The 13910-nt window shown below is 33.1% G+C and overlaps 3 protein-coding genes and 2 long non-coding RNA genes across 10 annotated transcripts in view; 2 read left to right on the top strand and 3 right to left on the bottom strand.

The window, feature by feature from the left end:
- The window catches only part of LOC105279114, a 164577-nt gene that overhangs the window by 116485 nt on the left and 34182 nt on the right, over positions 1-13910 (bottom strand). The window lies entirely within an intron of this gene.
- On the bottom strand, positions 2161-8344 carry LOC113562522. The gene is made up of 3 exons (XR_003406948.1): positions 8245-8344; positions 2260-2431; positions 2161-2177 (listed from the first exon to the last, which is right to left on the bottom strand). It is a non-coding gene; the product is annotated as an uncharacterized LOC113562522 (long non-coding RNA).
- On the bottom strand, positions 3340-6046 carry LOC113561392. The gene is made up of 8 exons (XM_026972200.1): positions 5955-6046; positions 5694-5816; positions 5369-5483; positions 4890-5111; positions 4617-4778; positions 4257-4480; positions 3981-4138; positions 3340-3669 (listed from the first exon to the last, which is right to left on the bottom strand). Exons 3-6 carry the CDS (start codon positions 5438-5440, stop codon positions 4463-4465), a joined length of 474 nt encoding a protein of 157 aa, XP_026828001.1. The 5' UTR covers positions 5441-5483; positions 5694-5816; positions 5955-6046; the 3' UTR covers positions 3340-3669; positions 3981-4138; positions 4257-4462.
- LOC113562521 lies at positions 6650-12827 on the top strand. The gene is made up of 3 exons (XR_003406947.1): positions 6650-6749; positions 12557-12728; positions 12811-12827. It is a non-coding gene; the product is annotated as an uncharacterized LOC113562521 (long non-coding RNA).
- On the top strand, positions 7709-11648 carry LOC105285036 (hypothetical protein). 2 transcript variants are annotated; one of them, XM_020033497.2, is made up of 8 exons: positions 7709-7895; positions 9172-9294; positions 9505-9619; positions 9877-10098; positions 10210-10371; positions 10508-10731; positions 10850-11007; positions 11319-11648. In XM_020033497.2, the coding sequence occupies exons 3-6, from the start codon at positions 9548-9550 to the stop codon at positions 10523-10525; spliced, it is 474 nt and encodes a 157-aa protein (XP_019889056.1). In that variant the 5' UTR covers positions 7709-7895; positions 9172-9294; positions 9505-9547; the 3' UTR covers positions 10526-10731; positions 10850-11007; positions 11319-11648. The 2 variants fall into 2 exon arrangements, with proteins under 2 accessions (XP_019889056.1, XP_019889055.1); XM_020033496.2 differs by lacking the exon at positions 7709-7895 and adding an exon at positions 8948-9039.

Raw genomic sequence — 13910 nt, 5'->3', positions numbered from 1 at the left:
AGGTTTAGAAAAACGTTTCAAACGAGATCCTAGTCTAAAGGCTAGTTACTCCAAATTTTTAAATGACTATTTAACATTAGGGCACATGAAATTGCTCGAATCAGAATCCAAGGACGATGTAATGTCATTTTATTTACCTCACCATTGCGTGTTTAAAAAATTTAAACATTCGTCAAAGTTGCGCGTTGTTTTTGACGCGTCGTGTAAAAGCAAAAGCGATCTATCGTTAAATGACGTTTTATTAGTAGGTCCGGTAATACAGCAGGATTTAGCGACAATTTTGATGCGATTTCGTACTTTCGCGTATGTTTTCGTAGCTGATATAATCAAAATGTATAGACAAATATTGATTAATCCGTCTCAAAACGTCGTTGCAACGCATTTTGTGGCGTCCAAGCCCAGAATCAGAAATTCAAACATATGAATTATTAACTGTGACGCACGGTACTGCGTCGGCTTCATTTTCAGCTACCAGATGTATAAAACATCTAGCTGATAAGCACGCATCCAAATACCCCGTCGGTTCACGTCATGTGGAGCGCGATTTTTACGTGGATGATTACCTCACGGGTGCCGATACTTTGCAAGACGCAAAGGTAATCCGGGATCAAACTATTCAGTTATTACAATTAGGAGGTTTTGAGCTAAGTAAATGGACTTCAAATAGCACAGAATTGCTAGATTTTCAGGATAATCGAAGCAAGGATTTAATTCCTATTACAGACACAACGGATACTTACGTGTTGGGTATGCAATGGGATCCGTGTACCGATATTTTTCTTTTTTCGTATGAGGTTGATGAATTTCACGGCGCGGTATCAAAACGAGTTATTTTATCAAAGGTGTCGAAATTATTTGATCCTCTCGGTCTTTTGGGTCCGACCATTTTAATCGCTAAGTTAATCATTTAAGATTTGCGGCAATCTGGTGTAGATTGGGACGAGTCAGTGTCACAGGATATTTACACGAGGTGTCAAGATTTGTATCACAACTTAACGAGATAAATCAATTAAAAGTGCCACGATGTGTAAAATTTAGCAGAGATGTACACGATGTTCAAATTCACGGGTTTTGCGACGCGAGCCAGCGCGCGTACGGGGCCTGTATTTACGTGCGTACTCATATCGGCGCAGGCACCTATCGCGAGGAATTATTATGCTCGAAATCTCGCGTAGCACCCCTCAAAGCCATTTCAATTTCGCGATTGGAATTATCTGCAGCACTATTGTTGGCTCGCTTGATAGACAAGTTGAAATCATCATTCGATCTATCTCATTTTCACATATATCTTTGGTCCGATTCGACTATAACTTTAAATTGGATATCGGCGCTTTCCAAAAAATGGTCAGTTTTCGTAGCAAATAGAGTAAGCGAGATACAGCGTTTAACCGATGTATTATGTTGGCGTCATGTATCAACCCGTGATAATCCAGCAGATTTGTTATCGTGGGGGCTCGATCCGCGCGAATTAGTGGCCTCATTTACACCGTGCATTTTAGGCCGCTACCTATACCCTATATTTGACCTAAAATTGGGAAGCGACTTAATCTGGGTTGGGTGAGGTTTCTTTTTCACTTATAAAATATTATAGGTCTAAACGATGTAAACGTTTACTTGGAAGCTTACTTTAGGTCAGAGTACCGGTCAGGTGGCGAACGAAACACGATGTAAACTCGGCCAGTGTGTACAAGCAACGGCATAAATGCCTTCCATATATCCGTGTGACGCACACAATGACCGACTCCCGCCTATCGGTAAGGTGGAGGGTCGGTTATGAGTAACTGGTCGGTAACGGCAGATGGCACGACCGCGATGTGGACGGAGGCGGCGCACACAGGCGAATTCTTACAAATTCAAAACCTAAAATATAAAATTAAGGTGTTTTCGAAATCTAGTTTAATAAATAATGTATTGACTATCAAAGAATCATTTGCAGTTATGAAAAAAAATTAACCATTGTTTTTAAAAAATGCCATTTTTAATCTGAGGAGGCAAATCTCTAGTTCTTCCTTATCGTTATCTATTCATTTCATTCTGATAAATTATTGCTTACCTCGCATTATCTTCTACATTTTCGAAATCTTTATTTAAAAAAGCTGTTATAATTTCATTTGATGATTTAATGATGATATTATAACCCTTTTTTATGTTTCTAAACTCTTTTTTTATAGTACCAGCTGAAAAAAATAGCGAATAAAAAGTTTTAATAGATTCAGATACATTGCACTCCGTTTATTATTGCATTCTTGAAGTACTAACTGTTCTGCTTCCTCATCTTATCTTTCCACATTTGGATACTCGAAGACGTCCGCTTTTTAACTTCGTTTGATAGGAAATTTTTGGTTTTCGGAGTAGAACCATTTGATGATGCTGCTGCGTGGTATTGTGAGACATATGGTGCGAGACAATTTTTCTGCTCTCCGAATTAGATCTATCTAATTAGAAAATCTGTCGAATGATGCATCACACAGTGCTTTCACAAAAAGCAACACAAAACATCACAGGAATGAGCTTTCTACCCACAAACATTTGCTTCACTGAAATTCTAAAAAAAAAAATGAAATTCACCTACAATATTCCTTTATTTCCTGAAACAAAGGAAGCGCAAATCAACCAGTTTGCTCACTGAAGCCCAATCCAACAATAAAATACCAATTTTTGCTGGTCAGCAGAATAAAGGTGCTAAGAAGCAAACGTTTGCTGATATGTAAAAGCTGTACGATGTGTCATGTAGGGAAAACAAATCTTGTGTAGGACCAAGACGCATAGACATCTAGGCAGGTATACATACACAGTTGTTAACTTTGATTCACATAAACAAACCAACAGGCGTGTGCCACCTTCACAGGGGGTGGCGGGTCCGTCGAGACGCGGTCACCAGTTTCGGGGACATTGCGTAACGGCGGAGGCAAAAGATAATGGTCAGGATGATACTTCACCGTCCTTGAGAGCGGATCGTGAAGAAAAAGTTTTGCTTTTTCTCGTTTTAGATATATATTAGTTACATTACTTTTAATTAAGATTTAAGTTTATTTATTTAAGATTAAATTAAACTTATGTCCACGGATGCTGGTTTGCGATTGTAATTTTAAATTTGATCACACGACTTCATTTGTAAGTTATACGCTTTCTTTATTTAATTATTATATATGTAATTTACTAATTTTTACTGTAATTTAGATGTAACATTGTCACCTGAGGAGGACCACATCCCGTATGGTCGAAACGTCGTTCTAATAAAGAGAATTTATAGCCAGTTGTGTCGAATATTAATCGTACTCGTTTACTGAAATTATCTACTGGCGGTATTAAGAAAGAATATTAGTTAAATTAAATTTATTTCAGATTTACTTAAGATAATTTTAATTAAGAGAGAAGATTTCTTGTACACAAACTTGATTAATATACAATATAAATTCGTTCATATAAAATATAAAATATATAAAAATAATAATGGTTAAAACATAAAATAGTATATAAAATATAAAATAATAAATTTATCTTTTCTGTGAAAGGATTTGAATTCTCCTAATAACGAAGTTTGAGACTCTTCCATGATTACTTCGGGAATATTTTTTGTATACAACATTCCAATCACATTCTTTATTCGATTCTAAAACTTGATGTATCATGTTTTGCTTGGCAAAATGTATCAGTCTTTCTTCCCATCTGAAACCGATGAATCCTGAATTAATACAATCTGCAAAATGTGAAATTAATTCTTTCCACATTGTATATGTCATAGATTTAATAAATTAATAAAAGCTTTTAATAATTATAAGTTCTCTTATGATAAAATACATTTCATAATTTCACACGAAATTATTAGTCATTAAAGCACTTTTTTTGATAAAACAATTTCCATGTTATACTCTTTTATGGTATATTTAGTTGGAAATGCGAAACAATGTTTGTCATTTGAAAGTAATGTAACCAATATTATCCAAAACGAGAAAAAGCAAGAATTATTATTTTCTTACTCTGTAATTCTAATTGTTTTTCTCCACCTTTGACACCACGTTCGTTCCGTATCAAAGTCATTTAAATATAAAACATTTAGAGATAGTTCTGCAGCAGCTATGGCCAACATGAAGTTCGAGATGTTACATAAATGTTCATCTAGCATAGCTACGTTGAGCTACAAAAGAAAGAATTACTTACTCCTCTGCATACATAACACACAGCATCATATTAAAAATTAAATTATAACATATACGATTTATAAGCGCATGCTATTTATGTCTACATCCACGTACCAAATAACTACCGCAAAAGTAGATGAGCATATAGTATCCTGTGAATTTATCGTCTGATTTTCGTCATCTTGATTTAAATACCATATGTAATAAGAAAGCAACGAGAACGGATCGGCAAAAATTATGTTGAAGTTAACATTCAAGAGAATCTTTCTTTCATATATTAACAATTGTTTTTCCTGTACAGTGTACATATCCATTGCCAGCTATAGTATCGTTGTTGCCTAGGACAGACAGAAAATCTATTAGGAAAAATTTGTTTATCTCATTAAACATTACAATCTAGATTGAATATTATATCCAATTATTGTTAAAAGAATATTGTTATTAATCGTTTCTTGAAACAAAAACTTGCATTACCGATGGCACATTGTTAATAGTTGCTTCTTTCTTCAGACTTATCCAGAGACACGCTAGCGCAATTAACTGTATATTACCTGTCTCCACCGAAATTCTATGTATAATGACGTCAAACAGCCTTATAGTCTGGTGAATGATGTGTGATGAGTAATTACAGTGTACCTAAAAAAGTAATAACTTATTTTTAGTAATATAATTAATAAAATCCTACTTTTTGTTCATCAATATCCATCGATATGGATTAATCTCATTTATAATTTCTATTCTACTTACACCAATACGAATCAAATACTGCACGATGACTTTCCTCCGTTCTGCATTTACATTTTCGCGCAGAAAATGAGAAGATAACTTCGGAGCCAGTTCATCCTTTTTACGTTCCACGTCCAGCATGTCTTCAAAATAACAACCATATGGTATTTGATAAATATCGTCTTCCACGTCTCGCTTCTTGAAATTACCCTCTTCTGTATATTTCTCATATGTATAGCGCACCTGGTAAGTGAAGCAAATATCTTTTATTCGTAGTTATAGCGATCATAGTTATTTAAAATAATCTAAGTAAACTAAATCGATCTATTTGTTCTTCGTTATTAGAAATACAAGATGTTTATGTATTTATATTATTGCCTACAAATCTAGTTTGAAAATATATGTAAATCATACATGACACTAACGTTGATATCAACGTTAATACCAACATTAATACCAAATAATGTTAATAAATGATATTATACTATTTCTAAACTTACGTCTATATTCTTTGTGGTTGATAATAACATCGCAGGACTATCCGAAGCTACTACAGTACTACTTTCAGCCATACCTTGCAATTGATTGTCTCGATTATCTTCAGAATCAAGGCATCTGTTAAAATCATGTTTACAGCAATTAAAAATGAGAAATATACCTAATCGTTAAATTATCCGATCTAATAATTTATTATGGAAGCAGATTATACCACTAATTAAATAATGATTAGTTAGTTACGCAATGACTGCATAATAGTTCTGATAAAAGACACTAGTTCTTCCTTATCGTTATCTATTCATTTCATTCTGATAAATTATTGCTTACCTCGCATTATCCTCTACATTTTCGAAATCTTTATTTAAAAGAGCTGTTGCAATTTCATTTGCTGATTTAATGATGATGTTATAACCCTTTTTTATGTTTCTAAAATCTTTTTTATAGTACCAGCTGAAAAAAATAGCGAATACAAAAGTTTTAATAGATTCAGATACATGTATATGTGTGTGTGTGTGTGTGTGTGTGTGTGTGTGTGTGTGTGTGTGTGAATTTATAATGTTAACAATTAAAGTTTGCTTAAATATTTACCTGTAAATTAATATTTCTAAGTATTACTAAGATATGTCATTAAACAACATTCGGTCGGAACGCTGTAAAGACACAGCTGGAAAGCATAAAAATCAAGAAAGTGTGCATTCACGCATGCAAAATGACAAAATTGCGGACAGCAAGAATGATGGTGAAAAAAGAAAAGGATTGTCGGAAAATCATGCAATTCGACAATGCAGGACGACAGTGGAGAAGCCAGTAGTAGGCTTTACTATCGGCATCCAAAAAGCTCCATTTAACGTGCATCAGGACGAAAATGTGCGGTCACGCTCGCGCGTGCGAGTAGATGTCCGCAAAAAAGAAGTTAAAATGAAGCGAGCTGGAACGGTTGATGGAGAATCAACATCTACATATGTGACGAAATTAATAACAGAAACGAGATCTATTAGTCCAGCTCTATTACGTATTCCTTTACGAAGGTGACAAATATTTTGCCAAAATTACAGAAAGCTTGCTCTATCTGAAAGCAAAAGTCGAATTTGAAAATTATTTAACTTTTCTCTTCAATCTCACCTTTAATTTTGCTTCGAAATAATTAGGAGACAATTCACATAAAATAAAACAACCTAATACCTAACCGATTCAAACAGATTAATGATGTACTTTTAGATTACATTGGAAATTGAGAATTTTCTTATCTTTCAATTGCTCTGTAACTTGAATATATTATTTATAAAACAGTTTATTATATTTCAGAGCACGTTCTTCGAGCAATTCACGACACGAAAATAAAGATACAACGTATAGCAAATTGACCAGCAAGTATTTTCAAAGGTAATTTGTCCTTAATTTGTTGAGATTTTATTTTTTTAAAATGATTACAACATGTTTGATCTTAATACAGATTCTATTATTATGGTATATCTGATTTCATCTGTGTGCGTGTGCGACGTTTATTAATATCATAATTTCTCTTTGTTATCATTAATAAACTGAGATGAGCAGTCTATAGCTTTGCATATTTTTTCGAAATTTACTTTTTGATATTGGATAATTCAGAAAATAAAATTTGAACAATGTTCATGGTTCTATGTTCATGTAATTCTTTCTCCTTGTTTTATAAATTTAGTCTTCGATAAAAATTTTAATCAACGAATTATTTTATCTAATAATATACAACTACCTTATGCAAGAATAATTATTAAGGAAGCAACAAAAGTTTCACTTTTGATCAAGATCAAATCCACCGGAGAACAAAGATTTCGAACACGATAACAACGATTTCACTAACTTGTATTATTTCTCTCGGAAGTCTCGAAGCAACTGCCATGTAAATTAACGGATTCTAATGGCTGCTGAGGTTTCGCTTGAGCATTCGTCCGACTGATGTAAATATTATTATGGACTTGAAAGTTTCAACCCTTCTTGATTTGAACAGAATTCTTGATAGAAATTTATAAAGATAAATTCTAAATAAGAGAAATAACATGTCGTGCAGTAATTGTTTTCACAAGCAATTATAGATAATCGTGTATTATATTTAAATCATGTCAATTTGCGTTAAATACCGTACATAAATTACGTTAAATTATATATATCCTGAAAGCATTTCAAATTTCGGTATAGAGGAAATTCGTAGTCGCGCAGAGTTGCCGGTCTCGCATGTGGTGGCGCTCGAAAGGCTCTGCTAGTAGAGTCCCTAGAAGTAGGAATCTGGCCATCTTGAACAATCGGCATATCATGTTTTGAACTCTCAAGTCCATAATAATATTTACATCAGTCGGACGAATGCTCAAGCGAAACCTCAGCAGCCATTAGAATCCGTTAATTTACATGGCAGTTGCTTCGAGACTTCCGAGAGAAATAATACAAGTTAGTGAAATCGTTGTTATCGTGTTCGAAATCTTTGTTCTCCGGTGGATTTGATCTTGATCAAAAGTGAAACTTTTGTTGCTTCCTTAATAATTATTCTTGCATAAGGTAGTTGTATATTATTAGATAAAATAATTCGTTGATTAAAATTTTTATCGAAGACTAAATTTATAAAACAAGGAGAAAGAATTACATGAACATAGAACCATGAACATTGTTCAAATTTTATTTTCTGAATTATCCAATATCAAAAAGTAAATTTCGAAAAAATATGCAAAGCTATAGACTGCTCATCTCAGTTTATTAATGATAACAAAGAGAAATTATGATATTAATAAACGTCGCACACGCACACAGATGAAATCAGATATACCATAATAATAGAATCTGTATTAAGATCAAACATGTTGTAATCATTTTAAAAAAATAAAATCTCAACAAATTAAGGACAAATTACCTTTGAAAATACTTGCTGGTCAATTTGCTATACGTTGTATCTTTATTTTCGTGTCGTGAATTGCTCGAAGAACGTGCTCTGAAATATAATAAACTGTTTTATAAATAATATATTCAAGTTACAGAGCAATTGAAAGATAAGAAAATTCTCAATTTCCAATGTAATCTAAAAGTACATCATTAATCTGTTTGAATCGGTTAGGTATTAGGTTGTTTTATTTTATGTGAATTGTCTCCTAATTATTTCGAAGCAAAATTAAAGGTGAGATTGAAGAGAAAAGTTAAATAATTTTCAAATTCGACTTTTGCTTTCAGATAGAGCAAGCTTTCTGTAATTTTGGCAAAATATTTGTCACCTTCGTAAAGGAATACGTAATAGAGCTGGACTAATAGATCTCGTTTCTGTTATTAATTTCGTCACATATGTAGATGTTGATTCTCCATCAACCGTTCCAGCTCGCTTCATTTTAACTTCTTTTTTGCGGACATCTACTCGCACGCGCGAGCGTGACCGCACATTTTCGTCCTGATGCACGTTAAATGGAGCTTTTTGGATGCCGATAGTAAAGCCTACTACTGGCTTCTCCACTGTCGTCCTGCATTGTCGAATTGCATGATTTTCCGACAATCCTTTTCTTTTTTCACCATCATTCTTGCTGTCCGCAATTTTGTCATTTTGCATGCGTGAATGCACACTTTCTTGATTTTTATGCTTTCCAGCTGTGTCTTTACAGCGTTCCGACCGAATGTTGTTTAATGACATATCTTAGTAATACTTAGAAATATTAATTTACAGGTAAATATTTAAGCAAACTTTAATTGTTAACATTATAAATTGACACACACACACACACACACACACACACACACACACACATATACATGTATCTGAATCTATTAAAACTTTTGTATTCGCTATTTTTTTCAGCTGGTACTATAAAAAAGATTTTAGAAACATAAAAAAGGGTTATAACATCATCATTAAATCAGCAAATGAAATTGCAACAGCTCTTTTAAATAAAGATTTCGAAAATGTAGAGGATAATGCGAGGTAAGCAATAATTTATCAGAATGAAATGAATAGATAACGATAAGGAAGAACTAGTGTCTTTTATCAGAACTATTATGCAGTCATTGCGTAACTAACTAATCATTATTTAATTAGTGGTATAATCTGCTTCCATAATAAATTATTAGATCGGATAATTTAACGATTAGGTATATTTCTCATTTTTAATTGCTGTAAACATGATTTTAACAGATGCCTTGATTCTGAAGATAATCGAGACAATCAATTGCAAGGTATGGCTGAAAGTAGTACTGTAGTAGCTTCGGATAGTCCTGCGATGTTATTATCAACCACAAAGAATATAGACGTAAGTTTAGAAATAGTATAATATCATTTATTAACATTATTTGGTATTAATGTTGGTATTAACGTTGATATCAACGTTAGTGTCATGTATGATTTACATATATTTTCAAACTAGATTTGTAGGCAATAATATAAATACATAAACATCTTGTATTTCTAATAACGAAGAACAAATAGATCGATTTAGTTTACTTAGATTATTTTAAATAACTATGATCGCTATAACTACGAATAAAAGATATTTGCTTCACTTACCAGGTGCGCTATACATATGAGAAATATACAGAAGAGGGTAATTTCAAGAAGCGAGACGTGGAAGACGATATTTATCAAATACCATATGGTTGTTATTTTGAAGACATGCTGGACGTGGAACGTAAAAAGGATGAACTGGCTCCGAAGTTATCTTCTCATTTTCTGCGCGAAAATGTAAATGCAGAACGGAGGAAAGTCATCGTGCAGTATTTGATTCGTATTGGTGTAAGTAGAATAGAAATTATAAATGAGATTAATCCATATCGATGGATATTGATGAACAAAAAGTAGGATTTTATTAATTATATTACTAAAAATAAGTTATTACTTTTTTAGGTACACTGTAATTACTCATCACACATCATTCACCAGACTATAAGGCTGTTTGACGTCATTATACATAGAATTTCGGTGGAGACAGGTAATATACAGTTAATTGCGCTAGCGTGTCTCTGGATAAGTCTGAAGAAAGAAGCAACTATTAACAATGTGCCATCGGTAATGCAAGTTTTTGTTTCAAGAAACGATTAATAACAATATTCTTTTAACAATAATTGGATATAATATTCAATCTAGATTGTAATGTTTAATGAGATAAACAAATTTTTCCTAATAGATTTTCTGTCTGTCCTAGGCAACAACGATACTATAGCTGGCAATGGATATGTACACTGTACAGGAAAAACAATTGTTAATATATGAAAGAAAGATTCTCTTGAATGTTAACTTCAACATAATTTTTGCCGATCCGTTCTCGTTGCTTTCTTATTACATATGGTATTTAAATCAAGATGACGAAAATCAGACGATAAATTCACAGGATACTATATGCTCATCTACTTTTGCGGTAGTTATTTGGTACGTGGATGTAGACATAAATAGCATGCGCTTATAAATCGTATATGTTATAATTTAATTTTTAATATGATGCTGTGTGTTATGTATGCAGAGGAGTAAGTAATTCTTTCTTTTGTAGCTCAACGTAGCTATGCTAGATGAACATTTATGTAACATCTCGAACTTCATGTTGGCCATAGCTGCTGCAGAACTATCTCTAAATGTTTTATATTTAAATGACTTTGATACGGAACGAACGTGGTGTCAAAGGTGGAGAAAAACAATTAGAATTACAGAGTAAGAAAATAATAATTCTTGCTTTTTCTCGTTTTGGATAATATTGGTTACATTACTTTCAAATGACAAACATTGTTTCGCATTTCCAACTAAATATACCATAAAAGAGTATAACATGGAAATTGTTTTATCAAAAAAAGTGCTTTAATGACTAATAATTTCGTGTGAAATTATGAAATGTATTTTATCATAAGAGAACTTATAATTATTAAAAGCTTTTATTAATTTATTAAATCTATGACATATACAATGTGGAAAGAATTAATTTCACATTTTGCAGATTGTATTAATTCAGGATTCATCGGTTTCAGATGGGAAGAAAGACTGATACATTTTGCCAAGCAAAACATGATACATCAAGTTTTAGAATCGAATAAAGAATGTGATTGGAATGTTGTATACAAAAAATATTCCCGAAGTAATCATGGAAGAGTCTCAAACTTCGTTATTAGGAGAATTCAAATCCTTTCACAGAAAAGATAAATTTATTATTTTATATTTTATATACTATTTTATGTTTTAACCATTATTATTTTTATATATTTTATATTTTATATGAACGAATTTATATTGTATATTAATCAAGTTTGTGTACAAGAAATCTTCTCTCTTAATTAAAATTATCTTAAGTAAATCTGAAATAAATTTAATTTAACTAATATTCTTTCTTAATACCGCCAGTAGATAATTTCAGTAAACGAGTACGATTAATATTCGACACAACTGGCTATAAATTCTCTTTATTAGAACGACGTTTCGACCATACGGGATGTGGTCCTCCTCAGGTGACAATGTTACATCTAAATTACAGTAAAAATTAGTAAATTACATATATAATAATTAAATAAAGAAAGCGTATAACTTACAAATGAAGTCGTGTGATCAAATTTAAAATTACAATCGCAAACCAGCATCCGTGGACATAAGTTTAATTTAATCTTAAATAAATAAACTTAAATCTTAATTAAAAGTAATGTAACCAATATATATCTAAAACGAGAAAAAGCAAAACTTTTTCTTCACGATCCGCTCTCAAGGACGGTGAAGTATCATCCTGACCATTATCTTTTGCCTCCGCCGTTACGCAATGTCCCCGAAACTGGTGACCGCGTCTCGACGGACCCGCCACCCCCTGTGAAGGTGGCACACGCCTGTTGGTTTGTTTATGTGAATCAAAGTTAACAACTGTGTATGTATACCTGCCTAGATGTCTATGCGTCTTGGTCCTACACAAGATTTGTTTTCCCTACATGACACATCGTACAGCTTTTACATGTCAGCAAACGTTTGCTTCTTAGCACCTTTATTCTGCTGACCAGCAAAAATTGGTATTTTATTGTTGGATTGGGCTTCAGTGAGCAAACTGGTTGATTTGCGCTTCCTTTGTTTCAGGAAATAAAGGAATATTGTAGGTGAATTTCATTTTTTTTTTTAGAATTTCAGTGAAGCAAATGTTTGTGGGTAGAAAGCTCATTCCTGTGATGTTTTGTGTTGCTTTTTGTGAAAGCACTGTGTGATGCATCATTCGACAGATTTTCTAATTAGATAGATCTAATTCGGAGAGCAGAAAAATTGTCTCGCACCATATGTCTCACAATACCACGCAGCAGCATCATCAAATGGTTCTACTCCGAAAACCAAAAATTTCCTATCAAACGAAGTTAAAAAGCGGACGTCTTCGAGTATCCAAATGTGGAAAGATAAGATGAGGAAGCAGAACAGTTAGTACTTCAAGAATGCAATAATAAACGGAGTGCAATGTATCTGAATCTATTAAAACTTTTTATTCGCTATTTTTTTCAGCTGGTACTATAAAAAAAGAGTTTAGAAACATAAAAAAGGGTTATAATATCATCATTAAATCATCAAATGAAATTATAACAGCTTTTTTAAATAAAGATTTCGAAAATGTAGAAGATAATGCGAGGTAAGCAATAATTTATCAGAATGAAATGAATAGATAACGATAAGGAAGAACTAGAGATTTGCCTCCTCAGATTAAAAATGGCATTTTTTAAAAACAATGGTTAATTTTTTTTCATAACTGCAAATGATTCTTTGATAGTCAATACATTATTTATTAAACTAGATTTCGAAAACACCTTAATTTTATATTTTAGGTTTTGAATTTGTAAGAATTCGCCTGTGTGCGCCGCCTCCGTCCACATCGCGGTCGTGCCATCTGCCGTTACCGACCAGTTACTCATAACCGACCCTCCACCTTACCGATAGGCGGGAGTCGGTCATTGTGTGCGTCACACGGATATATGGAAGGCATTTATGCCGTTGCTTGTACAAGCCGGTGGTGGCAGGGTCCAGAGTTTTTGCAATTCGCAGAAGACCGTTGGTCAGACGGTGATTTTGTTAAGCTAGAAAATGATATTCCAGAACAAAAGCGAGTTGTTACTGCAGTAGCTACTTTTGATCATTGCTTGATAATTGAATTACTATCAAGGATTTCTAGTCTCAACACAATATGTCGAGTGGTAGCATATTGTTTGCAATTTTTGAAAGTAAACCGACCTGATTCACTGACAAGGTTTATTTCTCACAATGAAGTGACTCGCGCGTTAGAAATGAATTGTAGGGTGGTGCAAAAATGCACGTTTGTTGACGAATACAAGGCATTATCTGGGGGTAAGTCTATTAATCCAGCTAGGTGGTTACTTTCATTGTCTCCATTTATGGACGAACGAAGTCTAATTAGGGTAGGCGGTAGATTAAAAAATTCAAATGTGCCATACAACGCACGTCACCCGATATTATTATCACGAAGCAACGATTTAGTTAAACGTATTATAGAGTACGAGCACGGTCGAAATTTGTATGCTGACACTCAGGCTACAATGGCAGCGGTCAGACAAAGATTTTTGCCTCTATCATTGAGATCTACTACGCGCAAA

This window comes from Ooceraea biroi, chromosome 9 (genome assembly GCF_003672135.1).
Source record: "Ooceraea biroi isolate clonal line C1 chromosome 9, Obir_v5.4, whole genome shotgun sequence".
NCBI lineage: Eukaryota > Metazoa > Arthropoda > Insecta > Hymenoptera > Formicidae > Ooceraea > Ooceraea biroi.
This window is presented reverse-complemented; position numbering and strand designations above follow the sequence as displayed.